General features: G+C 37.3%; 1 protein-coding gene across 1 annotated transcript; it reads left to right on the top strand.

The window, feature by feature from the left end:
* Positions 1-27,994, top strand: LOC128996312 (DNA replication licensing factor MCM4). Its single transcript, XM_054421556.1, has 19 exons — positions 1-152; positions 1,227-1,443; positions 1,761-1,882; positions 9,844-10,007; positions 10,345-10,572; positions 10,917-11,015; positions 11,691-11,826; positions 13,859-14,101; positions 14,867-14,991; positions 15,809-15,912; positions 16,409-16,603; positions 16,914-17,090; positions 17,203-17,290; positions 21,036-21,196; positions 21,432-21,549; positions 22,222-22,332; positions 26,106-26,236; positions 26,533-26,743; positions 27,532-27,994. The coding sequence occupies exons 2-19, from the start codon at positions 1,229-1,231 to the stop codon at positions 27,625-27,627; spliced, it is 2,724 nt and encodes a 907-aa protein (XP_054277531.1). The 5' UTR covers positions 1-152; positions 1,227-1,228; the 3' UTR covers positions 27,628-27,994.
* Positions 27,995-27,999: the final 5 nt, after the last annotated feature.

The following is a 27,999-nucleotide window of genomic DNA, read 5'->3' as shown; positions in this document are numbered from 1 at the left end:
TTTCACAATTCACACTCTACAGCAACAAGTTGTGATTGTGAAGTTGACAAATTTTAATTTGTTTTACTAATTGTACATACTTGTGTGTTCATTGGAAATAACTTTACAAGTTAAGTTACCACGGAACAAAGGACAGCTTTAGGCCTACTGCAGTAAGTTATATGATACCTGATTTTTATTTAGATAGGTAACATTTCTTTTTTAAGCTAAATAGGCCTTAGTTAGACTATATTCCTGTCCTAAGTTAGACTAATAATTATAGTTAGTAGTTCTATAAATAGTCAATGGTAGCACTTATAAAATGACAATTCTCTCTGTCTTCAAACAAACAAATAAAATTTTACAAATAAAATGCTGTACGTTTTGCGAGGTCTTTTTATTCTATCATATGCAGTGTCTTATCAAACCACAACACACATAGGCCTAGGGGAAACAACGCAATCCTCCGAAATCTTCAGGAAAGACCGTAACAAAATATAACTCTAAGTCAACAATATAAGACAATATTAAATACCGGTATGCCTATTTTACTTGGCCTATTAGACTAAAGCGTAAGCGGGATGCTTGGCCCCCACAGACCAGTTATCTGGAGGGTCGTAAGTTACCGTACACATCTGATCACCTGTTTTTAAATAAAGAGATAGCAGTACGGTAAGCCTGCTTTTAGGCACACATTTATTTGCAAGTAAACATGACAGTAGCCTAATAATTCTAGCTTTTAATCGTTTTTGAAAAAAATAAGGAGGTACCGGTACCTATTTATAATTACAGGATGTATTGTATTGTTCATCTTCATTCTGATTCTGATCAAACACTGGGCAATAAATTAAAGAAAAAGAGTCATTTACAAACTTTTTTGTTATCCTCGTCAGTAGACTAGGTCTAAGCTGTTAATTGTAGCCCCAAGCGTTTGACAAGAAGTGTTAGGCTGCACTTAGGCTAAATATTAGTCCTCGAGGGTAGGCCTATGCCCTTAGTTTTATTCAGATTAAATGCTGTTCTGTCTTCTTTCTCACACTAGGCCTAGTAGGATTTGAATTTGCCCTAAAGTTATAGCCTATTAGTTTAATTTCTACATAGGCCTACATACAGCTAATATTCAGATATTGGTCTTTTAACTTAATTTGTTGCCTAGCCTATCCTTTTAAATGAAGGAATTTCCGTTATACTCTCAACATTGAAGCCTAGACCATTACTTACACCCTCTAACCATGGATACTTTACAGCAATGTCGAGTCCTAGAAGAACTAGAGGGTCGAGGACTCCGTCTCGTCATGGCTCGGAGCCGGACCAAGCTCCAGGGACGCCACAGCACCAGCCGGTCGCTCCCCGTACCCCAAGCTCCCGTACACGTAGAGGAACTCAGTCACAGAGTCAAGAAACATCTTCCCCTACCCCTCGACGGAGCTCTCGCTCAACCACTCCAGCGTCTACACCTCTCAGGTAGGTCTGTTGCATCCAGGAATGTGATACTAATAATACTGACTCAACTTTTCCGTTGTAATAACACAGTGACATATACCGGTATCAAAAAATTGCAAAACCACTTTAAGTTAATTGTTACAACACTTGAAGTAAAATAAAAAAAGTTATACCTAGTTTTTTTCTTGTTTCAATTTAAGGAGAATAGGTCCATATTTGTTCCCGATAATACACTTGATTCTTTTAGCTTTAGGAGATTATTTTGTTGAACCTTTTTACACCCAGCTGTCAAAACTGTTTAAAGTAAATCACAGCTATTAATCAGCTGATTTTGACAGGTTTGGAGCCCAAAGACAGCCAGCAGCTGGTCAAGACAATGTCGTGGAACCATCAGATCCTCTTTCTCAGCCATCCTCTTCTCCGCCCCACAACCTCGCCCCAACCAGTCCATTTGCCATCGGTAAGTAATGATATGATGTTAAAGAATTAACTTTTGCATTAACCACAAACACTCGTTTAAAAACCATTTTACTCCTACTTAATGTTTGATGTTTGATTTCTCAAACAAATTTCATAGGTGATGGGTAATTTTACTTGCATAGGCCTACCACTAAGTTACTGAGTCAAGAACAATTTTGATAATTTTGTGGTTTAGTTACATTACAACACTTTACTTTAAATATGGACATAATATACCTAGACCTAGTAATATAGTATTTTAAAGTACTCTTTATAACATTGCACTGTAACCTCTAAAAGTTGTGGTACAGTAAACAAACATTCAAATGTGTGGTACATAGCTGTAATTTACAAACTGTGCTTTAGCAAACAAGTGATATTTCCCCAATTGAAAATCATCCTATTATCACTGGCGCTGAAAATAAAGCGATTAGGAATGATTAAAATGAGTAGGAGGTGGCGAAACTAAAGGAATTGCTAAAATTAGGAATACCTCATACTGTAGATTCCTGTTGTTCCAGCCATGTTGAAGAAGTGAGGTCATGTGACCCAGTGTTCTTCCCAGGTGACTCTTGATTTGAGGTAGTGGGGTATGGCGGCAAATTTGAATACTGGTTATAGGATGGATAGGTAAACTGGCTGTAGGTATTGGGGAAATAAAATGAAATTATTCTGGTCAAGCAAAGGGGATTAAAATAAAATGTTTTTGAAACTAAAATAAATCTGGCCTTAACATTTCCGCCCACCAAAAAGATTTAGTCTTTTTCACACAAAATTTATGTCTCATAGTTCTATGTAAATAACTCAAAATTTCTTGAAAAGGAAAAAAACACAACGAAAAACATCTTCTTGGCAAATAAAAACAAATTAATTCTCTTGAGGAAGGGGACACAGCTGCACGACTGGTCGCTGAAGTTGTCCAGCTGGTGTCTTCAGAGTGGCGACTCGGACGATGCCATCTTTCCCTGGGTGTGTCTGGATGACACGAGCTGTAGTCCACTTCAAAGGGGGAAGGTTTTTGTCCTTTATTAGGACTAAGTCATTGATTTTCAAATTGGGTGAATCACGTGTCCATTTGTATCGCTGTTGTAACTGATGCAAGTAATCTTGACTCCATACTTTCCAAAAGGATCGTTGTGCCTGTTGGATCATTTGCCAGCGAGAAAGACGATTCTGTGGAAGGTTTGTTAAATCAGTCTGGGGGATCGCTACCAAAGGCTCTCCTATGAGAAAATGTCCAGGGGTTAGAGTCTCATACTCGTTGGGATCAGTTGAAAGACTACACAGAGGCCTAGAATTGAGGACTGCTTCGACCTTTGTCAATAATGTTGAGAACTCTTCAAAAGTTAGAATCTGATTTCCAACAACTCGTTTTAAGTGATACTTCATGGACTTGATTCCACTTTCCCATAGTCCGCCAAAATGTGGTGCAGCAGGTGGGTTGAAGTGCCAGCTGATTCCCATCTGGGCGAGTTTTGAAAGAACGGCATCTGAAGTTGGAGTCTTGTGAAGTAGACTGTGAAGTTCTTGGAGTTCTCGATCTGCTCCCACGAAGTTAGTTGCTTGGTCTGAGTAGATATGTGCACAAAGACCTCTTCTTGAGACGAATCGGTCAAAACAAGCTAAGAATGCTTCCGTAGAGAGAGACGAGACTGACTCGAGATGGATTGCTTTTGTACTAAAACATATGAACAAACATACATAGCTCTTCAGTAACTGTGGTTTGCGCAACTTGTCCGTTTTTGTGGTAAAGGGTCCACCAAAATCAATGCCTACATGGAGAAAAGGGCGGCTTTGCGTAATTCGTGAGCCAGGTAAGTTACCCATGTATGGTTGAATGGAGTTAGCTTTCATTTTAACACAAACTAGGCACTTGGATAATCGATGACGGATGACTTGCCTAGCTGAAATAATCCAAAACTGTTGAGACAGTAGTGACTGCAAGGTTCTTGGGCCTACATGCAAGTGCTTGAGATGGTAGTGGTCTATAAGTAGGTTGGTTAAGTGACATTGTTTTGGCAACAACATAGGAAATTTAGCATTGTATGGTAGCTGGGAATTTTTCAAACGTCCACCCACACGAATGAGTCCTTGTTCATCTAAAAATGGACTTAACCGCTGAAGACTATGACTTGTCTGATCAGTAGCAAGTTTATCAATGTGATCAGGTAAGTAACTTGATTGAGTTAGTTTCACAAGTAGGTGTAGGGCTGATGCACGTTCCTTAGAAGTAAGAAATGGTTCAGTAATCTTCTCTTTCTTCTTTTGGCAATTATGTATGAACCTTAATATCCATCCTATACAAGATTGTAGTTTGGTGAACTGTGAATGTTTTTCAACTAAGGCAGTGAACTCATTCTTTGTGTCTTTGGCGGCAACTAGTGCACATGTCGCAGATGGGCGAAACTCAAGCAGTGACTCGTTGGGTGTTAGAGCAGGTAAAGGTTGAGTCGGCCAAGACATTGGTTCCTCCATGAGCCAATTAGGTCCAATCCACCATAGAGAATTTCTTAAGATTTCATGGGGTAGTAGCCCTCTTGAGGCGTAATCAGCAGGATTGGTATCTGTCGGTGTATGTCGCCAGCAAGCGGGTTCGAGCAATGTCTGGAGTTCAGCGACCCGGTTAGCCACAAAAGTCTTGAGCTGATGAGGTGCGGTGCGGATCCAGTGTAGCGTTACTAGAGAGTCGGTCCAGGCGAAAGTGGGTATATTTCCAAATTTGTAGGCTAACATGTTTTTACAAAAAAACATTGTTTTACTAAGTAAAACTGCTCCACACAACTCTAAGCGAGGAATTGAAATTTTCTTTAAGGGTGCAACTTTGGATTTGGCCATGATAAGGTTGGTAAGAGGTTTTCCATCAGAATTAACAACTCTTAAGTAGATAGCACATCCGTAGCCAACTTCCGAGGCATCCGAAAATCCATGGAGCTGAACGTCAGTGGTTTCTGGAAGCAGAACCAGTCGGGGAATGGTTAAGTTGCTGAGATGAGGAAGAGTTTCAAAAAACTTGGAAGACTGACGAACAATATCAATTGGCAGCGGTTGATCCCAGTCGAGTCCCAGAGTCCAAATTTTTTGGATCAAACATTTTGCCCAAAGGACTACAGGTGTAATTAACCCAAGCGGGTCATAGACCTTGGATACTTGAGACAATAGGCCACGTTTGGTAGAAGGTGGTTGTCCTATGTGAACATCGTAAGAAAACTTGTCTGAATTTGGATTCCATTTAAGGCCTAAGACTTTGATAGAGGGATCGGCAGAGCTTTCGTCTTTAAAAATGAATTCTTGATCATGAGATGGAACATCTTCTAATATTTTATGATTGTTGCTGGACCATTTCCTAAGTTTAAATCCACCAGAATCTAAGAGACTGATTAGTTCAGATTTTATTTTCAGGGTGTGATCAAGTGAGTCACCTCCTGTAAGGACATCATCGACAAACATTGAGTTTAAAATAACCTCACTTGCAAGAGGATATTTTTCGGAGTCTTCCAAAGCCAGCTGTCTTAAAGAACGCAAGGCTAAGAATGGCGAACTTGATACACCGTAGGTTACTGTGTTGAGAAGAAAGGTAGACATAGGTTTCTCTGGGCTATCTCTCCACAAAATTGCTTGAAAAGACTTATGTTGCGGGTTGACAAGTATTTGACGATACATTTTCTCAATGTCGGTTGTAAATACATACAAGTGAAGGCGAAAAAGCGAAAGAATTTTACAAATGTCAGTCTGAAGCTTCGGACCTATTAACAATTCATCATTTAGTGATTTTCCAGTTGAGGTTGGAGCTGATGCATTAAATACTACTCGTAGTTTTGACGAAGAGGAGTTTTTCTTGAAGATTCCGTGATGCGGGATGTAGTAAGCTGGTGTTACAGAGTTTACAACCTCGGACATGTGACCCAAATCTCTATATTCATTCATGAATGTTGAGTAGGCTCCCTTTAGATCAGGATTTTGATTGAATTTTCTTTCCAGAGATAAAAAACAATGCTTGGCTTTGCTGTACGACTCTCCAAGGTCGGGACAATCATTTTTAAAGGGCAGGTCAACAACAAAACGACCAGCTGAATCTCTTTGAACTGTTGACGCGTAGATTGACTCACATCGTTCATCTTCTGGGCTAGTTTGGCAATGATTCATCGGGGGTTCTTCAATTTCCCAGAACTTGCGCAGATTCGACTCCAGTGATACTTGGTCTAATATAGCTAAATTAACAGAAACGGACTGAGTCGTTGGAATTGGCAAACGTGATTCACCGATGAGCAACCATCCAAAAATGGTGTGAAAGGCAGTAGGGAATCCAGATGGCGTATCACGCCGCCCACCGTCAAAAAGCTGTGGGAACAAATCAGCCCCAATAAGAAGATCAACTCTTCCAGGTTGGTAAAACTCCGGATCGGCCAAATCCCAACCTTGAAATAACATTTTAACCTTATCATCAAGAGCAGTAGAAGGTAGCGGTGAAGTGATTCGATTTAAAACAATGGCTTCCGTTCTCAGTGAAGGGTTATCTTGATGCAAAGGCTTGATTACACAGGGTACTAGTCCTTTGTTGCTGGAAACAGACACTTCAGACAATCCTAAAATTGGTTGAACAACTTTCCGTCTCGGTAAACACAACTGACTGACACATGATTCAGTAATGAAGGAACTTTGGCTACCAGCATCAATTAATGCTCTAACCTGTTGAGGATTACCACAAACATCTAGAATGCGAACAATGGCAGTACCTAAGAGAATGGTTGTAGGCTTAAAGTAAGTTTCGTCTTTCGGGCTTGAATCACATGTAGGCCTAATGCAGGTAAATGCAGAGGTAGGAGCAGGGGATAATTTTTCTTCTTGCTTAGAAGTTGATGTCGGCGTAGCCTTAACCAAAGAATCAGATTCAGGATAAGAAACATGAAGCGTTGTGTGATGTGATTTTCTACATTTGAAACATGTGCGGGATGAACGACATTTGCTTAACATATGTGATATGCTTAAACAGTTAAAACATGCTTCCTTGGATTTGATTAGATCTCTTCTTTGGGTTGGAGACAAATTTAAGTAAGATTGGCAACGATAAATGTTATGTTCTTGGCTACCACATGAAATACAAGTCACTGGCGGTTTAGATTGATTGGTAGTAGGGCTATTGACAACAAATACCCTCTTGGTCGGGGCACTTGCAAAGGTAGTCTTGTTTGGAGCATTTTTGTAGCCTACCTTATACTGTCCAAACTTTAGGTTAGGTTGTGTCTCACCTGCAGCTTCGAGTGACTTGCAGTGTTCCTTTAGAAATTCAATGAAATCGGACAAGGAGGGATATTCCCTATTAGAGAACTTGCGTTCGAATAACTGTCTTGTATGCCTGTCCACGGTTTTCAGAGCTACGTGCAGGATAATAAATTCACCTAAGCTGTCAGGTATCTCCATTTGCTTTAAGGCTGAAGTGTTCTCATTTAGTGTGTCCAGTAGAGTTCTTAATGGTTTAGGAGACTCGAAATGGATGGGGGTAAGACTTAAAATTTCATCAATGTAATTAGCTGCTAACAACCTTTTGTTATCATATCTCTCATTTAACTGTGTCCAAACAAGTTCATAGTTGTCAGAACAAATGGGAATGCCTTTTACCAAGGTATGCGGTTCACCCTTTGTACTTGAAAGTAAAAAATGAAGTTTTTCTACAGGGGATAACGAGACATTATTATGAACAAGAGCAAGGAAAAGGTCCTTGTAATGAGGCCAGTCTTTCAAAACTCCCTCGAATGTGGGTAGATTGATTTTTGGGAGTCTAACAGCTGTGGAGGCGATAGGCTTAACATTTTCAACATTTTCCTGTCTAACAAGAGGTGAAAGAAACTTGTCTTTGGTAGCAAGAATAAAAAAATATTTCTCATCTACAACCTTATTTTTGGCAAGAATTCCCTCCAGCTGAGAAGTATCTTTGAGCTGGACATAACCTTTCACTATGTCAGATTGGTAACGCTCAAAACTTTCATAGTGGGCAGGGAGACGATCACAACGAACTTTGAACTCTGATAATTCAATTGGGCTAGCCTCTATAGACAAAGTTTCAGCTTGATTGTGCAAAAACTCAATTTTTTGAACAATATTATCTCTTTTATAAATCAGAAGATCAATATCTCTCTTTAGTTTGGCATCTGCCATTGTAAATGCTATTTATTGTCATTTACAAATAGCCTAGATCTGTAGAAACTCAAAAAACTCCACAACAAATATTTATAAGTTACCACTTGACTGAGAGTATGATAATTCAATTAAAATAATTTGTTAAGTATTGCAGAAAACTTCAATTATGTTGTCTTGATAAATAGTATTCTTAATCTGCATGTAATTGTAAAATTATTAAAGTGGCACTCTCTGTTTACAGTAAACCAACCAGTGGCAATAATTATTGTAAGTGCCAGACTCTTCAATATTTATGCAAAATGGTGAAAATAAACAGTCAGTATCAAACAAATATTTTAAAAAGAATAATTCTTAGCAACTTAAATAAATCAGCATAAATTCTTCATATCTGGGAAATTTCTTCTTTAGTTTTACCCAAAAGAGATATTTCAGGGGAAATTTCCACAGTGTGGGGTAATTGTGGGGAATCTTGGTGGGTAATTCCAGGGAACTTTTCCCTCAGGTTGCAATCCTGACAAAACTCCTGAATTATCCTGCAATCTTGCACATGTGAATCAAATTGCCAAAAAACTAATAAATCTTGATGTAAACTATTTTAATTGGTGGAAATTGATTGCAAATTGATTAAAAATGATAATAAAACTGCTGATAACTAAAATACTTCTTCAAATAGTCTTTAAATAAGCAAGTGAATGTAAAGCCAGGCCAGATTTGATTTTGCTAATTTTTGAAGTAAAAAACAGGAATAATAGGAAAATTTATGAATCAGACTCGAAGGACCATGAAAATAAAGCGATTAGGAATGATTAAAATGAGTAGGAGGTGGCGAAACTAAAGGAATTGCTAAAATTAGGAATACCTCATACTGTAGATTCCTGTTGTTCCAGCCATGTTGAAGAAGTGAGGTCATGTGACCCAGTGTTCTTCCCAGGTGACTCTTGATTTGAGGTAGTGGGGTATGGCGGCAAATTTGAATACTGGTTATAGGATGGATAGGTAAACTGGCTGTAGGTATTGGGGAAATAAAATGAAATTATTCTGGTCAAGCAAAGGGGATTAAAATAAAATGTTTTTGAAACTAAAATAAATCTGGCCTTAACAGGCGCACATACACATAAGCTTAAGCACGGGTCACACTAGGCTGTTTGCCAGCCGCTGGTGATCAGCAGCTGGCACCAGCATCACCGGCTCACCAATCCAGGCTGAGTCAGCTCAGTGTCAGCTGCGAATTTTGTGGTCACATTAAGCTGACAGTCGCGGCTTCTTTCAATTCGCCGCTGATGCCAGCCTAGTGTGACCCGTGCTTTACATTTCATTTCACCAGCTTATATTTTCTCCACTTGGAAAAATATTGACTCAAAATAAATAACAAGCCCTAGTCGGAGAATTCACCTGCGTCACTTATCACTACAAAAATCTACATGAACATATCCAAAACGTTTATGATACTTTATTTTTAAAACATCCAACCTAGTGTCATATTGACATATTGTTATGTTATATTGAATACTAACATTGATTGTGTTTAGCCTAATGAAATTTATACCATTGACTATTGGATACTGATTTGGATACACTTATTACAGTTAGTTGTATCAATACTGGTAATCAAAGGCTATACAATGAACTTTTTCCAGATTTTTGAAACTGTTAATGTTAGGAGTGTATACAAATTTTTAACAGAAGACTGTGTAAAAAACATATGATTTAGATAGTTGAAGTAGATGTTTGTAAAGCTAGGAGAGTAAACAATTCTTGTACTGTATTTTAATTTACGTTCGGATAGGATATGTAAACTCTAAACTCAACATTTACTACTCTTGTTAGGAATGAGTGAAATCGATTTAAGTTCTCCATTGAACTACGGCACTCCCAGCTCAATGGGTTCCATGAGGACCCCCAGATCCGGGATTCGAGGAACTCCCATCCGGCTTCGTCCTGACATCCGGACAGATCGTCGGATGAGACAAGTCAATGTTGCATCAGACCCGGTTAGTGTTAATCAATTGTTAATCCTACATACAAAAATACCCCTGCCGCAGCAAACTTAGTGGAATTTCTAATTGCCTGATTAGAAAATTTTTGAAACCCATAGTCTCTTGCTAAACCTAGAGAACTTGAGACACTTAATGAATAATTTATCAAAACATCTATGAAAAATATTGTTAAGCTTTAGAATATCAAATAATAGCCAGTAAGGAGAGCTAAAAAGTCATATTGTTATTGAAATAAATAAAATTTTATTTTAACGGTGCCAACTTTTTTAGAAGCATCTTTGGAACTGGGGAATAATCTGTGAAGCGCAATTTCAAATTCCTTGTTCCACAGGCAGCAGCAGATGACGTAGCAAGAGTTGCGTCTTCCGAAGGCGAGGGCTTATCACAGCAAGGGCCGACGTTGGTCATCTGGGGAACAAACGTTGTTGTCAGCCGTTGTAAGGACAAGTTCAAGCGATTTCTCAATAACTTTGTCGATGATGAAGAGGAAAAAGACGAAGAAGACATCCCGGAAAATATCGAGTCAAATTTGCCCCTTTACATTCAGAAACTTGAGGAGGTAAGCCAGGATTCTACCAAAACAGTTTACTTGTTTTTTTTTTAATTCAAACATTTTTTCTTATCTGTTTTTTATTTTGTTTTTTCAAATGTATTTTATTGGATAAGTTTAATATCACAAGCATAGAACCTAGGCTATGCATAGGAGCAAAGTTTTGATAATCCTATTTGGAATTTATTAATTTTTTTTCTCAGAAGATATTTGTAGGCCTACTCTACATATTATCATTGCTTCTATGATTTATCCAGGTCAACCACTAACTAAAAAAACATTGCCATCATTGGTCAAATTACAATAAGTGATATAAAATGTACAATAAATTACAAAGACTGCATCTTTTTTAGATTCACATGTTGGAGGAGCCCTTCCTGAACATCAACTGTGGACATCTGTTTAAATTTGACCCTGAGTTGTATCAACAGCTGATCTGCTATCCTCAGGAGGTAACTAGCCATTTTGTGATTAATTTTTAACTTGCAGGATTAATTCATTAATTGACAATTAATTGTGAGGCCGAAACATTTTTCATATCAGATACTTACTTATCCAAGATATCTAATGACTATTGCGATTTTGCAACATAATATGACTTTTGCACAAATCAAATAAAAGTTAAATTTTGTTTTAAACTCATGCAGTAAAACGGGATCATAGTCAACAGTATGCATGTTAAGTATTAACAGTAGGAAAGTAATCTATTGTGACAAAAAATATTGTCAAAGTTAGTACCTAATACAAGGGTAAATCTTATTCCCAGCAACATTAAGAGGTTGCCTTCTTATATCCTTGCATTTGCCTGTCACATAAGCCTCAGACTAGGCTGGCCACCTTTGGGTAGGGAGAAATCCGGACGGCCCCCTTGGATAAACACAGGCAAAAGAGTCTGAAGGCGGGACCGGTGGCAACCCTGCTCAGGACTGTGTACATGAAAAAAATCAAGCGAAGCAAGGGGTGAGCCGGTCAGTATGAGAAAGAAATTAACTGACACATTTAAGTGGCACAATTACCCTACAGTATTGTTGCCGTGGGTTTTCAGTCTTACACAAAATTTCACTCGAAGCGAATCCTTAAACGCTTTTCCAAAATGAACAAAAACTTGATTGTGTTTTGTCTTTTAGGTTATTCCCACTTTAGACATGGCTGTGAATGAGTTGTTCTTCGATAGACATCCTGCCGCTGTTTTGGAACATCAGATCCAAGTTCGGCCGTTCAATGCTCAGAAAACCAAAGACATGCGCTCCCTTAATCCAGAAGGTAAAACTTCATTTTGATTTAAATTTATTGCTGAAACTGTTACTAAATTTGTTATGGCTCATTCTACTGAATAAAAATTATTTTTTAAATAAATAAATAAATAAATATATCTTTATTGTCACATAAACGTTTTACAGATTACATAGCATAAGCTACAAAAACAGGTGACATTGTCAATATAATCATATATCATAAGTACCTAAAATACTAAAAAATAAACAATGATTCTTACAAATAATTATTTGGGTTATTTTATAAAACATAATATTTGCTAATTTAAAAAATTACCATCATTCAAAAATTCGTCAATACTATAATATATTTTGTTTACAAGAAATGAGGCAAGGCTGCTTTTAAAAGACGTTTTGTTTATTAAATCTTTATATTTTGGTTGCAGTTTATTAAACAATTTCTTTCCCATATATTTTGGTGTTTTTTCTATTAATTTTAATCGGTGAATCGGAAACTGAAAATTCTTTTTGAAACGGGTGTTATATGGATGGTCAAAATTCTCCGCACATAAGTTTTCAAAATTTGACTGTACCATTAATAAGGATTTAAAAATGATTAAACTTGGTACAGTCATTATATTAAGTTCTTTAAAAATTGGTCTACATGATTGTTTTCGTTTAGCAAATGTCATTATTCTTAAGTATTTTTTCTGAACTTTAAAAATCTTTTCTATTTCTGATGAGAATCCCCAAAATTCAATCCCATAATGCAATATGGAATAAAAATAGGCATAATATATCATTAAACGTGTTCTCATATCCAAAATATTTCTCAAACAAAGCATTTGGAAACAGGCAGAATTAAGCTTATGTAATATGTTTTCAATGCACTTGGCCCAGGTTAAATTTGAATCAACATACAAACCTAAAAATTTTGTACATTTGACAGTTTTGGTTCTTGTTTTATGTGTGAAATTTCGGGATTGTATCGTATTAAATTTTACTAGTTGTGTTTTTTCTGGATTTAATTTTAGTCCGTTTATTTCAAACCACCTTCTAAGATCCATTAAAGCGTCTTCTACTTTCACCCATAAATCATCCTCCGTTTTAGCTTTAACAACAGCAGTATGGACATTCAGAAATATTTTGTATAGATTAAGCTGTGTATGCTATCAAGCTATGATTTATGATGAACTAGTTGTTATTAATTTAAGTGGATGGGTAGTATTTTTTCTATTATATTATGCCCAGTTTCTTGCGGTCACTTATCCCGCATCTTACTATTGAAAATAATATTTCTTGACCTAGGATTCTTGAAGCACACATACTCTGCACTATCAACTATCACTCAATCATCTGATGACAGCTCAGTACTTTATATGTACTAGCAACAAAACCCGGCGGTGCCCATGTTCAAACACAATGTACAATAATGGTTATAAAAAAGAATACAGTTCAGCTAGCTTAACTGACAAAATTAGAGTCCAGGGGTTAATACACAGGACTGATACACAAAAATAGCTATTTACATTACAAGTGTCGTAAGAGCGTTTTAACGAGCGGAAGCGAGTTGCATAATTCACCTAAGTAATGTAAACACGCTCTTGCGTAACGTGTAACGTACAAGATTTTACCTGACCCGACAATATACATGGGGTTCGTACAATATTTTTCATTATCCATTTCACTCATCTTTTAACAGTACGTTCTTTTACAAACAAAAGCTAGGTTAGGAAAATACTTTAAAGCATAACAATAACATTCAAGTGCACAGCTGATTTCTAGCGTTGAACGTCGTTGGCTCCATAGAGGTATATTTTTTAAGTTAAGCTCTTAATGTTATTTAAATGGGTTTCATTACCTCACCGAGTGAGTTTTTTCTACTTTACGTCACTCGAGAAGTAAGAAAGTTGTATACATCACGCTTGGGTTAGGGAAGTTTAACATGGCGGGTTAGGTAAAAGACTCAAACAACTCTAAGTAGCTGGGCCGAGTTACAAAAAGCTAGTGACTTGTTTTAGAAACTGCCAACTCTCTTTTGCGAGCACAACTCGGTATTCTACATCATCGGCGTGTTTCAGATATCGACCAGCTGATCAGTGTTAGTGGCATGGTCACTCGCACTAGCAACATCATGCCGGAGATGCGCGAGGCGTTCTTCAAGTGCATGGTTTGCGCGTTGACCACGTCGGTGGAGATTGACCGAGGACGCATCGCTGAACCGACCAACTGTAGCAACTGTAACACTAACCATTGCTTCACTCTGATACACAACCGATCTCAGTTCACTGACAAACAGATGATCAAACTGCAAGAGTCGCCAGGTAAGTGAAGTAGCAGGTGGATAATAATTATCTGTAGTGAAGTGTCAAAACCGAAACTTAACTCTCAAAACCGTAATAACTTTGGAAAAGTTGTTGGTTTTGAAACTTGATTCGTAAGTTTTGAAGTTAAATATTTTGGCAATTACAGCTCTGAACAGACACATTTTCAGAATTTTTTTGTATCATTATTATTGTTCTTATAACGTCGTTTACAGTACATAAAAGCTGGCAGCAATGGGGCAAACAGATCCCAACTAACACTTATGAAAGAAGTAAATCATATTCTGAACTGCAATTGTTATCATAAAATACTGATACTGGAACTACATACAATACAGTTTCATATAAATTTTTTATTAACACAAATTAATTTTGTCTTATTGTTTAAATAATTGATCTAATATTCAAGTTAATTTTAGTGTCGGGAGTTTAGTTTTAGTGTTTGTTCTTTATAAAAAATTAAGTTTTTTTTTCCAAAGCGTATTAGTCACATATTCATGTTAATATGTCATGGCCAGGAGTTAATTTCTTTCTGTTTTGATTGTATAGTAAACAATTGTTGGTACTTTACCTATTACCTGTAATTTGTTCTAACCCTAACCATGCAACTAAAAAGTTTTGCATTTGGGTGTTCGTGATTCAAGTTTTGGTTTTGGTTTTGAAATTCTAAATTTCTGGTTTTGACTGAAGATAAGTGTAATTTGATTGTTTATCGTAGCAACCTAAAGCTGGATCCTAATATTTAAATCACCTGTTGTATTTTAGACGATATGCCAGCTGGTCAAACGCCACACACCGTTGTGTTGTTCGCTCACAACGATCTCGTAGACGCCGTCCATCCCGGCGACCGAGTCACCGTCACAGGCATCTACCGGGCCATACCCATGCAGGTAGGAAAAGCTGTAGTTCAACTGACATTAGTAACATTTAACCTTTAAAGGCCAATTTGTTAAGGTCTGAACTTTAACAAGCTATTGCTAAAATGAATTAATACATTTCAAAACCACACTATATAAAAGGTAGAATTTTCACAAATTGAACATTGCTAGATGAACTGGGTTGAATCTTGGCCTTCTCAAAATGACTAAGTAGCTAAACTGGCTGAAAATTTGGAGGCATTGCAGCTACCAATCATTAGAGCAAGCTACAATTCTGTGTAGGCTAGGATTTTTGACAGTTTAGCAACGCGGTTGTCAACTGAATCGCAAGCTTTTCAATTAAATTGTCTCTTTTGACCTTGAAAGCAACCAAAATCTACATCAAAGACCTTTCAAGGAAATTTAGACCCTACTATGAAGTTGAAACAATTAAAAACAAGATGGGGGACATCAAAAGTTTTCTTGATTGAATTTTTCATTTAGCTCCTTTTTCTGTTTTCAAGAGTATCCAAACCTGTTTGACTGAAGAGAGAACTTTCAATTAATTATTTAATCAATTTGGTAGTTGGGCTATACATCTGATTTTAAAATTCAATGAATCTTGAGTACTTTTTAGTGTAGATCTACATATCTTTAATGAAAATTGTGCCGACTATCATCACAATGATATGCAATTCTGTAGAAACCAGGAGCCACATAGTTAAATATAACATGGTTAAAACTTATGTCCAAGATGTATTGGAGTTAGAAAAAATACTTCAAAAATTTTGTATCAGGTTATAACAAAGAGAAGCGTAACCATACATTACTACAATAATGTATTTTCCAGGTGAATCCTCGAATGCGTAATGTCAGATCAGTCTACCGTACACACATTGATGTCGTTCACTTCAGTAAGACTGATACCAAGAGACTTTACGACCAGCAGGATGGGTAAGTGATCTAGGAAATGTAGTTGTCAAACAATTGAAACTTGATCAAGCTGCTGATAAGCCAAAATATACATAATGACACCTAAATATTCAAGCATGGGACTCGTTCAATTGAAACTGGCAAACGCTGATTCTTTTTAATGGTATAATATATGTACTTCAATACATCGGTGTTAGGTTTGAACTAGCTCGCTTCATCAAATGGGAGATCTTTCATGGTGAAAAATAGGACTGAGTTAAAAAAACATAAGAAGCCTATTTGCCCCTAGATAACTTAATTATGTTTCCAATTATGTAAACAAAAATGATCACAAAAAAATAGCTGAACCTCTAAAGTAACATTTTTTTATCCTTTCTAAACTCTGCTGGTGTCTGCTCTCCTAATGTTCCAGATATGAACCATCAAAAAAACCACATTACAGTGATCAAACAAACATTCGATTACTAGGACAACTCTACTCATACCCAGATATTAATTTTATGTTTTTCCGTTACAGCAAAGACCATCGTTTCCCACCGGAGAGAGTAGAGGTGCTACAACAGCTGAGTACACGGCCTGATATTTACGAGAGACTGGCCCGTGCCATCGCTCCGTCTATTTACGAGAACGAGGACATCAAGAAAGGGATCCTACTCCAGCTGTTTGGTGGAACAAAGAAAACCTTTACCAGTTCAGGAAGAGCAAATTTCAGGTGGGTAATTTACTTAGGCTAATAAAAAATGTTAATTAGTATGATCAAGAAAGCTGAAACTGTCTCGTTTGAATAACTAGTCATAGGGCTGAATACATTGGAAAAAGTTGTTACATTAGTTTGGTTTGACATACAAAATATTTGAGTGGTACCTTTGTGGTACACACACATAGTAACTTGACATAAAAAAATAGATTTGAATACTAGATCTCACTTATAAAAAAAAATAAAAAGTAAAATAATTTGAATTTATTTACTACCTTCCAAAGATAGGAGAGTTCTTGGTCTATCTGTACGTAAACGGTTACAGAGCGGAGATCAACATTCTGCTGTGTGGAGACCCAGGTACCAGCAAGTCACAGCTGCTGTCCTACATTTACGATCTGGTGCCTCGCAGTCAGTACACCAGCGGCAAGGGCTCCTCCGCTGTGGGACTGACAGCTTATGTCTCCAAAGACCCAGAAACCAGGCAACTTGTTCTGCAGACGTAAGTGCTTTTGAATTTTGCCCTCAAAATAATGACCTGATAAATCATACGCTTGTACAGATTATTTTAATTTCTCACTGAAATTTTTTACAGAAGTTTGTTCTCATTTCAGAGGGGCTCTGGTGTTGGCAGACAACGGAATTTGCTGCATTGACGAGTTCGACAAGATGAATGATTCTACACGCAGTGTGCTTCATGAGGTAATTAAATTCTTAAGTTTAATTTATGATAAAATGCAATATGTCACTGTCTTATTGAAGTGAAGTGATATTAACACGTTCACTGCTATGGAAGAATTCACGATCCATTCCCCAGTGGCTGCATCATTATTTTTGTCAAAGACATTTAAAATAAGTTTATTTATGTCAAAGCTTTTACTCCATGTAAAATATAGCCAATATATATAACAATTATATATGGACGCCTATGTGCGTCCGCAGCCCCCAGCAAGAAATTTTTAGAGTTTTGGTGTTGGATGCTGCGGGCGCCTATAGGCGTCCTTGTATGAATCGGTTGCTAGGCCGTAATGCTCGTCTAGCATGACGTCACGATAGAAGACGGCAATGACGTAATGTTTGCCGTTTGTGATCAGCTGCTTGTTTTAATATTTTCATCGAAAACAAAAATATAACCTTAATTACGTCATTGCCGTCTTCTATCGTGACGTCATGGTTGACAAGCATTACGGCCTGTTGCTACAAAGAGAAAACAAGTCCTTTTTCCTTTGAATATATTTATATATTTTTTTACATTTTTATTTTTAATATTTTGAATGAGAAATTGGTTACAAAACATGAAGTGAAAATAGTAAGACTGAATAATACTTAAAAATAATCATACAAGTTAACATTTGTGGATGAATATATGTATATATTTTTTTACATTTTTTATTTTTTATATTTTGAATGAGAAATTGGTTACAAAACATGAAGTGAAAATAGTAAGACTGAATAATACTTAAAAATAATCATACAAGTTAACATTTACGGAGGCTGCATTTAGAAGCGACATTATTTTGAACATTCATAATAAAGCAAGTTTGATCCCACATGAAGATCCTTGTGATAGGCCTCTCTTACTAGTGATATTTCTTGAAACATGGCTCCAAGCATAAGCCGGGATTTCCAGGACAGGCAATGCAGTGGTAGATATAGTGTCTTTCCTTTTGTTTTGTTCAGTTTTGCAAACTCTGCACTTTTTCCTCATTACTCTACCATTTTCGCCGACTAAGCATTTGGTTGGAAGATGCTCCGTGTTTCTGGGCGTGGGTTCCCTTCTTACTAATTGTTTTTCTGAAAGAAGGCGTCTTATGATTTGAAGCCTGAAGTCATACAGTGCCAGTTTTCCTGAGGTCGTGTACTTGTTGAACAAAGAGAACGAATTCAACATCATCATTACAAAATAGTGAATGAACAGCTTCTTGTACCAGCGAATGGTTTTCCGCTCTGCTGGGTAGTATGCCATCATCTGATCCTTATGATCGATTCCACTATTCCAGACATATATGCGTTGTATCTTACTATTGGAAGTGGCTTCATAGACATTTGACCTCTCCGATTTGTTGCTTGGGTCATTGTGTTGTCAAATTCAGTAGAGAGGTAGAGAACGGCTCTTTTATCACGCCATTTCCCTACCATGACATGTTTTTCAGAGAACAGGCAAGTCGTTTCCCCTTTTTCCAGTTTGGAATTTACAACATCCTTTGGGTTGTGTTGCCTGTTGGCCAATAGGGTTCCTGTTACGTGGGTACCCTGTTCTAGCAGTTCTTTGGACAGGTCATGGGAGTTAAAAAAATTATCCATGAACAATGAATGTCCGTGGTTCTCTCTACCTGAGGGCTTTTACAATTTTGTTAGTATGTCCCTTGCCACCAAGTTCATCACTTTTACCTGTATACACGATAGTGTTCAAGACCAGGCCATTTGGCTCACAAAGAGTGTAAATCTTGATGCCGTACTTGTGGCGTTTATTTTTTATGTATTGCCTAAATTGTAGACGTCCACGCCAGAGAATCATCGCTTCATCCAAGCTCAATTCCTTACTAGGATAATATATTTCGGACATTCGGTTGTTCAGATAGTCTATCACTGGACGAATTTTGAACAACTTGTCATTCCCATCATTGTTGTTGTTGAAATGAAGGTGGCGCAGTATTAGGAAGAACCTATCTCTGCTCATGTATTGGGGAAACACTGACAAAAACAATGGATCTGTTTTCCAGTAATCGGAAAGCCTTGGCATTTTGATTGTTCCCATGTGTAAAATTAAACCCAAAAATATTTTGAGCTCACTTACTGTAATGTCAGTCCACTTATTGATCCGGGAATGCTCCAACAGATCTGATCTACCAAAAAATGTGTCCAAGGCGTAACTGTTAGATTCTTTTACTATTTTTTCTAAAAACGAATCTTCCACTAGCATTTCAAAATAGTCAACTGGAGTATTATTGCCAGGTATGGGAACTAGAAGCTCATTTGTTTTTGTAAAATATATGTCATCAACTAAGTTACAATTAGGTGACCATTTGTACTTAGGAGGTTGAGTTTTTTTAGCCCTACCTCTTGCAGCTTCCTGAGTTGGACGGTCTTCCGGCTGAACGGGGTCGTCTTCTGTAGGCCTACCTCCTGTAGCTGCCTGAATTGGATGGTCTTCCGGCTGAACAGGGTCGTCTTCTGTAGGCCTACCTCTTGTAGCTGCTTGAGTTGGTCGGTTGTCCGGCAGAACGGGGTCGTGTTCTGTAGGCCTACCTCCTGTAGCTGCCTGAATTGGATGGTCTTCCGGCTGAACAGGGTCGTCTTCTGTAGGCCTACCTCTTGTAGCTGCTTGAGTTGGTCGGTTGTCCGGCAGAACGGGGTCGTGTTCTGTAGGCCTACCTCTTGTAGCTGCTTGAGTTGGTCGGTTGTCCGGCAGAACGGGGTCGTGTTCTGTAGGCCTACCTCTTGAAGCTGCCTGAGTTGGACGGTCTTCCGGCTGAACGGGGTCTGGGTAATCTGGGTCAGATTCCAGTTGATCTTGAGTTGAAACCGGGTTGTTACTGTTATTGAACACTGTGTCAATTTCACCGAAATCACTTGTAGGCCTACTATTATCACAGTTTTGTTGACTGTCATCACTGTCATAATCACTTTCTGGGACGTAGTCACAATCTTCACCATCATCAAAAGCATCCTCATGTGATGAAGCATAATCTTCATCAGAGTCGTAATACAATTGGTCGATCTCACTAACAGTAAGATTGTCTACATCGATGTAATCACTGTCACATTTTTGTTTTTTTACGGTTTGAAGGTCCTGGATTTTCATCCATGATTTTCACTATTACGAACTATTGCAAAACTACGAACGATCACCACTAAAACATAACCCAACTCTTCAACAACAACACACCGTAGCGCAAAAACACGTGAAATGAACGATCAGCTGATATCTTGGCGCCAAACACGATGCTACACGAAGCGCCTATCGGCGTCCGCCGCACGCGTAACGGGACACCGCTCGGCCGCCGATCGGCGCCCGTCGCACTGAACGTGTTAAGTAAGTTGATTAGAGCTTTAAATTGTAGAAAGGAGGATAGCTAGCATCTAGCTTACCTTGAAAAGTGTAGGTAGGTCATAGAACATGCAGAAGAGTGGTTCTGAGTGGTATTGAGTGGTTCTGTACACACAATATTTCGTCCCCTGAGGGACTTTGTCAAGTAGTGTAGAGAAAGTAGAGTTCACAAAATAGCTGCTGTCATGATTTCTGGAACAGCCATGACAGCAGCTATTTTGTAAACTCAAACTCTAATACTTTCTCTACACTACTGCATGTTCTATGGTCTACCTACACTTCTTCAAGGTAAGCAGCTAGTTATCCTCCCTTTTCTACAATTTGAAATCCTTGCCTAGAGCCTTTCCTTCAACAAAACTACTGATAAGATCTTTAATTCTTTATGTTTTTGTGTAGGTGATGGAGCAGCAAACTTTAAGTATTGCTAAGGCGGGTATAATTTGTCAACTGAATGCAAGGACGTCTATACTAGCTGCAGCAAACCCCGTGGAGTCTCAGTGGAATAAAAACAAAACTATTATAGAAAACATTCAGCTACCTCACACCCTCATGTCCAGGTGCTTCTATCAATTACTTCAAAATCATTTGATTTATCAATAAAAACAACATATAACTAGTCATATACGGGTTTGCTAGTTTTTATATTATCCTATTACGATAAATAACGTCCATCTCTACAATTTAGCAACCACATTGAACAAAACATAAACATACCCAACATTTTATCTTATTCAAAATATGATCAGAGATTATTTGACTGTTTCCACATCTAAAAGTCTTGTTTTTTCACAGGTTTGATTTGATTTTCTTGATGCTCGACCCCCAAAACGAGCAGTTTGATCGAAGACTCGCCCGTCACTTGGTGTCGCTGTATTACAAATCTCAAGACGAGGAAAAAGATGAATTTATGGTATGAAGGTTACAATTATTTTTTACATTGTTTTATACAGTTGTAAATACAATTTTTTTGCAGGTTGCAGTTACCAAAAAATTGGCTGCGGTCGATTACATCTGTTAAGTACAGGGTGTTTCAAAATCAAAGAGCAGATTTTTTATATTTATTAATTGAAAACTATTGATCGACTAATATAATTGATCAAAAAATTTGATAGAGGGAAGAATTAAACTTCGTTGCTGTATCACCTGATCATTTGTTTCTATTTTCCAACTCAAAAGTATAAAAATATTGAAACCATCAATTTTGTCAACTGCAGCGCAATGATGAATCGACCAAACAGAAGGTTAAAGATGGTAACTCAACTAAGGCAAATTTCAACCCAAATTAGAATGGACGATGAGTTTGGGATGACACTTGCCATTATAAAACATATCGCTTACCGTACATTAGACTGTGTTTAATTTCAATCTGAATAATGAAAGATTCATTGTTTACGTTTTGATAATTCAAAGGAAATGTTAAATTAGATACAAATTTTGTTAAGCATGGCCAGCTAATTTAGGTGTAAAAATGTACAAGATTTTTACCAACTTAAGTCTTGGAATTTTTATATTCTGATGTTTTCCCTCGCCTTCCGTTTTGGGCTTATTCTGTCTCAAAGATTCACATTAGAGATGTTTTCAGGATATGTCCTTGCTACGAGACTACATTGCGTACGCTAAGGAACACATCCAACCGAAACTGTCGGAGGAAGCTTCACAACGGTTGGTCCAGTGCTACGTGGACATGCGAAAGGTATGTTGCTGGTAACCTTTATGATAAAAAAAATTAATTAGTTAAAAATTAGAGGTGGGCCGATACCGATACTCGATACCAAAATACTCTCGATACCAGCGGTATCGAAGTTTCGTCGATACTCGATACTTGCCTGTTTTGGGTTCAATACCGATACCGACACTGAATGCTACAAATTGGTGCGGATCAGTCAGAACGGGTAAATTGCCGTTGCCGTTACGAATCCTAGCCGTTTGCCTACTCGCAACTCGAGTCGAGTAGTAGAGGTTAAGCCGATTTCGTTGATATTTGACAAGTAAATAACAAGAAAGGAAAATGTTTGAGTTTTATTTAATCCCTTAACCCCTTTCAATATTGACATACTAGGCCTAATAATAATAACCGGCAACCTAGACATCGCTTGCGTCATCCATTTCACTGACAGCTACAGCTGGAGCTGACACTGGGTGGGTGATAGGTAGTGGTGTGCAGCGAGTGCGATACTGCGATGCATTGAAATTTCAGTTCGATGCATCGAATCCCGATTCGGTCCAGCATGCATCGATTTGGTCACGATGCAGTTCTAAAAAGGAATGTGTCGATTATCGTCATCGTCATCGATACCACCATCCATTGGTTACCACTTGGACATTGGTATCGGTACCAAGACTCGATTGTCAAAAGTCGATTCCGATGATAGGTACCGACACCCGACAGGGATAAATATTTTATTTTAACATTTACTTTATAGCTACAGTATTAGTTTTGTAATCACGGTTAACAATTTTCATAGCCAACTTAGAAACTATCTAGTTCAAAACAGCGACGGTGCCGGTGACATTGTTTAGCTTCAGCTCATTGCACAACACAATCTACGTTTCAAGATGTCAGACTCAACTCAAGAGACAACCGGCGCGCAAATGCGAATGTCCTGCCAACACGAAATTAATTATACTAAACAATGTCTGTATCAATAAGCCAGACATTTAGATACATTATTTTTATTTTTAGTGAAAAATAAATAACCTAAACACGTCAAAATGTTCAGTTTCCTCCCTGCATTATACGCATCGAAAAATTATATTCAACCATTAAACTTTAACATCGTCATCGTCGTATGGCTAGGCTTGCTTTATATTGCGCCAAAAAGTAGGTCCATATTTTATCTGTACTATCTACCTGATTAAAGAGTTTAGTGAAGTTTTAAGTGCTACTATGACATAATGTATTTATTGAAAAATATCATAAGCCTTAGTCCATGTCGATTGTGTAATGTTATAACGAATGGTGAATGTTGACAATAAAAGTATGTAACAACAGTTCTCATTGGGCAGGAGGCGACAATGCACTACCATGTCAGCCAATCGACTTTCGTGTTTCAACGGAGCAAATGACGATTACTTAGACATCGTTTTATGTACTTTGGTGGGAGGGGTATCAATAATTATCGCGATTCGAGATCCGATATGTAGTACGTGTTCGTTTATACATAATGAGTATTAAAGTATAAACAACTAGGTTAGTTACAAACAGGTTCAAAACATCCATTGTTCCGATCCATTGTTGACACCCCTACAAGGAATTTATAGTGACGTCGTGCATAAGGGCCAGGCAGAGGCAGGCCGGTTCACAGTGAATCCACTCTGCCCTGCCGAACCTATACTCTTGGTATCATCGGGAACATAGTCAAACACTTTTGTTAGGCTACTAAATAAATCTATGGAATGGAATGTTTTATAAAAGCACTCTTTTGGAGATTCTAGTCCCAAAAACATAATCTTTATTGTAGGCTAAAAGTTAAACCTATCTATTGCCATACTTTTCTCCACAGACGTTGACTTATTCTACAATAAATAATACCAGGTTTCAGTCAAAATGTTTTTGTAAAAATTGACAATGTGCTGTTTTAGCACAGTCATTACTTGACCACGATCGTTTTTACTCACTAGAGAAAAGACTCTCCTTACAAAAAGTATTTATAGGCCAAGATGTATGTAATTTTTTTTAAAGTACAACTGCAATTGCTTTTAAAAAGAAATACAAAAACTGTAAAATGACTTAGATTAATACTTATAAGCCTATTTATAAAATAGAGGAAACTTTATTAGATCTCATCATAGTCAAATTCAAACATTTACAGTATTTTAAAATAATTAACACTCAGATACTTTTGTGTAATGGAAATCTGCAAGCGACTGAGGCCGAGGGTGAGGGAGGGCATGCTCTTTAGAGCAAACTTTCTCTTTCCCTACCCCATGTCCCGTTAGATGGTGGGCGGGGCTTCACACTAATAAACACTTAGTTCATTCTTCACAGTAGAGAAGAGTTTTTGTGGCAGTGACGTATGTCTCTTGTCTGCTCTTGAGAAATTATAAGTGATAATATTTATTAAAAATAAATGAAAAACTGTTGACATTTTCAAGGAAAAAATGTTAAGAAATAAAAGTGTTGAAAATAAAAATGTTGTTTGATTAGTTATTCTGTATTTCAAAAATATCCTCATTTATGAATGTGGTGTTTTCAGCTAGACTTTCATAGTTAAACAAATTTTGAAGATATATAACTGTTTTTCATACAACTAGTGAGAAAATGTCATTATATAGGAAGTTCGTTTTTACTCTCTCAGGGAAAAACTTACCTTTACAAAAAGTTAGGCCAGGATGTCCGTAATTTTTTTTTAATTTATAGCTTAATGAGTTAACTAAGACAATTAATGCAATTTCAAATAAATACAAAAACTGATAAATTACTTAGATAAATACTTATATAAGCCTATTTATAAATTAGAGGAAACTTTATTAGATCTCATGTTTTAGTCAGTTTCAAACATTTACAGCAGGCCTATTTTAAAATAAACACTTAGTTCCATATTTTTGCAACTAATAATCAACCTTTAACACCAAAATAAAAGTTTGATACACATACATATTGTGTTTTTTTATGGTATTACAGTTTATAATATTATTAGTGGAAGAAACTGTGCAAAAAAATATAGGTATCGGAAGTATCGGTATCGATAGGTATCGAGAGTATTTTGGTGGTATCGGTATCGGTATCGACAATTTTTGGTATCGGCCCATCTCTATTAAAAATATACCATGAAACAAAATTTTGAATTCAATTTCCAACAAACAGTGTTCACTACTCACTAACTAGTAACTTACCTTACACCGTTGATAAAAGTAGAAATTCTATTTTCATCTAGCTGGTCTAGTGGTACAGCACAAGGCTTCCGATCCCTCTCGGTCTCGGTCGGATGGAGGTCTCGGGTTCAAATCCCGTCAATTACCAATGGTCTTTATGTGATAATGCCGCGACCTCTAGGACTAACCTGAAGTAATGTGTAAAAACAATTCCGAGCTAGAATGTAACTTTCTAGGATGTAAAGGCATAAAAATAGAAAAGATTGTTGACAGAGCCAACCAAGTGTTGTTAACACTTACCCTTCAGATGGATTATATTATGTATACAAGGCATCCTCACTACTCGTCCCGCATGCAGCCCTTGGAGTGTTTAGAATTTTAAAAAAGTTTTAGAGTCATGAAAAATTTTAAATATTTTGAAAAACATTTTTTTCCTAGAATATTTCCCGGGTAGAGTCCCTGGGCCCCTATTCACTGCCCCCCCCCCAAAAAAAAAAGCGATCACGGGCCGCCACTGCTTGCGGTCCTGAGGATAATTTGATGCAAACCAATTTGCTCTCAGAGAAATCCTAGGGATGCATATGGTCTTAGACTTTGCAAAGATATGAATAACTCATACTATGATTATTATACTGTTTTTATCCCTGTTAGGTTGGTAGTGGCCGGGGCCAAGTGTCAGCATACCCTCGCCAGCTGGAGTCCCTCATTCGTCTGGCTGAGGCCCACGCCAAGATGCGGTTCTCTCTAACGGTTGTACAAGAAGACGTCGAGGAAGCTTACAGGTTAGTTGACTGACTTTAGACTTCAGACATAGGGGGTGATTTTTGATTTCTCAACATTTAAAACTGAATAAAGTAAACCAATCAAAATAAGTAGTAGCGCGGATAGAGTCCTTGTCTCCCAATCCCAAGATCAACCCCTCCCCACCACCCAGATCCCAGGTTCACTAGATTGGATCCTGAAAACATGATTCATTTTGTAAATATTTATTGTCAATGTGTCTTCTAATGATCTCGTATTGATGTGTTACATTACTTTGCACCATGACATGTGAATGACGAACAATTTCTGTTCTCAGGCTGCACAGGGAAGCCTTGAAGCAATCGGCCACCGACCCGTTGTCAGGGAAGATTGACGTAGGAATATTGACGACTGGGTTGAGCTCAGCCGCTCGTAAACGCAGACAGGAATTAACAGATGGTCTGCGCAAACTTCTAACAACTAAAGGAAAAGGATCTTCCCTTAATTTCCAGAAGATGTTGGCAGAAATCAAGGAAACCTTTCAAACCGTAAGGATTTTAAGATTTTTATAATTTTATAACATTTTTTTACATCATTTCTTACACCCAGAAGGAAAAAGGAATTTTAAAAAATATTCACAATATAGTATGTATGTATGTTTGTATGTATGTATGTATGTATGTATGTATGTATGTATGTATGTATGTATGTATGTAGTATGTATGAATATATGAACAAATATAAAAATAAGTTGGTAGGGAATTAGGAAAATGTCACTAGTAAAAGTTAATACAACACCTTTTCAAACTTGTATTGATTTAAATTTTAATTATATGGCATTAGACTTAAGTTTCTAATTGGGATATTTGGTTTAAACTTTAAAGATACGTAACTGCAAAAAAGTGAACAAAATTCAATGCGAGTCTTGCTTTAGTGCTAGGTGTGCACTACATCCAACCAATTAATTTGCATTTTGATTTTGCCCCTATTTTTATTTGCACATTTACTCCCCACATACATCCATACATCCATTTGTGTCCCCATCTTAATTGACAGTAGAGTAATTACATAATTTCCCTGAAACATTTACTGATGTGAATCTACCCTCTGAAACTATGATGTTCATTTAAATTTTAAATCCAAAGCCAAGACCATTCCATATAACTATTAGGAGAAAAGTTCACATCGGATGCCTGAATCTGTAGGGTCTGATCACTAAACCAACTGTCTGGGGAGCGCAATAAGAATTTGACTTTTCGGATGAAGTGCTTCATGGTCTCGGCCTGCACCTGTTAGATAAGATAAGATAACTACCTCTTGTTTACTTTTGTTGCAGATGGTGACGAGAGAAATGTTTGAAGACTCTTTGAAGGAACTTCAGGATGAAGGAGTGGTTACCCTACCTAACCGAAACACAATCCGAGTTTGCTAATTTTACATCAGGGCATTGTTACAGTTAATGTGTTTCAGGCTTTAATTTCAAACAAATATTTTAGTACAGGTCGAAGAGCAAAAACAGGTTTAAGATTAATTATTTTGTACTGATGTTTGTATGGTTAGCGTTCTTGTAAGTTCTTGTGAGTTGTAATACTCTCTTGGTTTTGTTCCACAGTGTACCATAGAACCAAAACGAGACAGAATTGTAAATGTAATTCGAATTTTGAGTTTTTAAAGACGAATGTTTAGAAGAATTTTTCATTATGTTTTAACGGTTCAGCCCATACATTGTGTTCTAAGTTACTTGTATTTATCTCAATACCAGTTGTGTTAAACATTTGTAAATAAACATTTTACTGAAATTGTG

The sequence above is a fragment of the Macrosteles quadrilineatus genome, unplaced genomic scaffold, assembly GCF_028750875.1.
Source record: "Macrosteles quadrilineatus isolate MER2022 unplaced genomic scaffold, UCM_ALF_1.0 Scaffold_6__1_contigs__length_79288215, whole genome shotgun sequence".
NCBI lineage: Eukaryota > Metazoa > Arthropoda > Insecta > Hemiptera > Cicadellidae > Macrosteles > Macrosteles quadrilineatus.
Note: the sequence above shows the minus strand (reverse complement) of the source record. Positions and strands in the feature narration are given on the sequence as shown.

Excerpts from the sequence above, each read along its gene's own strand:
- LOC128996312 (XM_054421556.1), top strand. The coding sequence starts at position 1,229 with ATGTCGAGTCCTAGAAGAACTAGAGGGTCGAGGACTCCGTCTCGTCAT. Across the intron at positions 10,008-10,344 it reads TCAATGTTGCATCAGACCCG|GCAGCAGCAGATGACGTAGC; the intron begins GTTAGTGTTAAT and ends CTTGTTCCACAG. Across the intron at positions 14,992-15,808 it reads ACCGGGCCATACCCATGCAG|GTGAATCCTCGAATGCGTAA; the intron begins GTAGGAAAAGCT and ends TGTATTTTCCAG.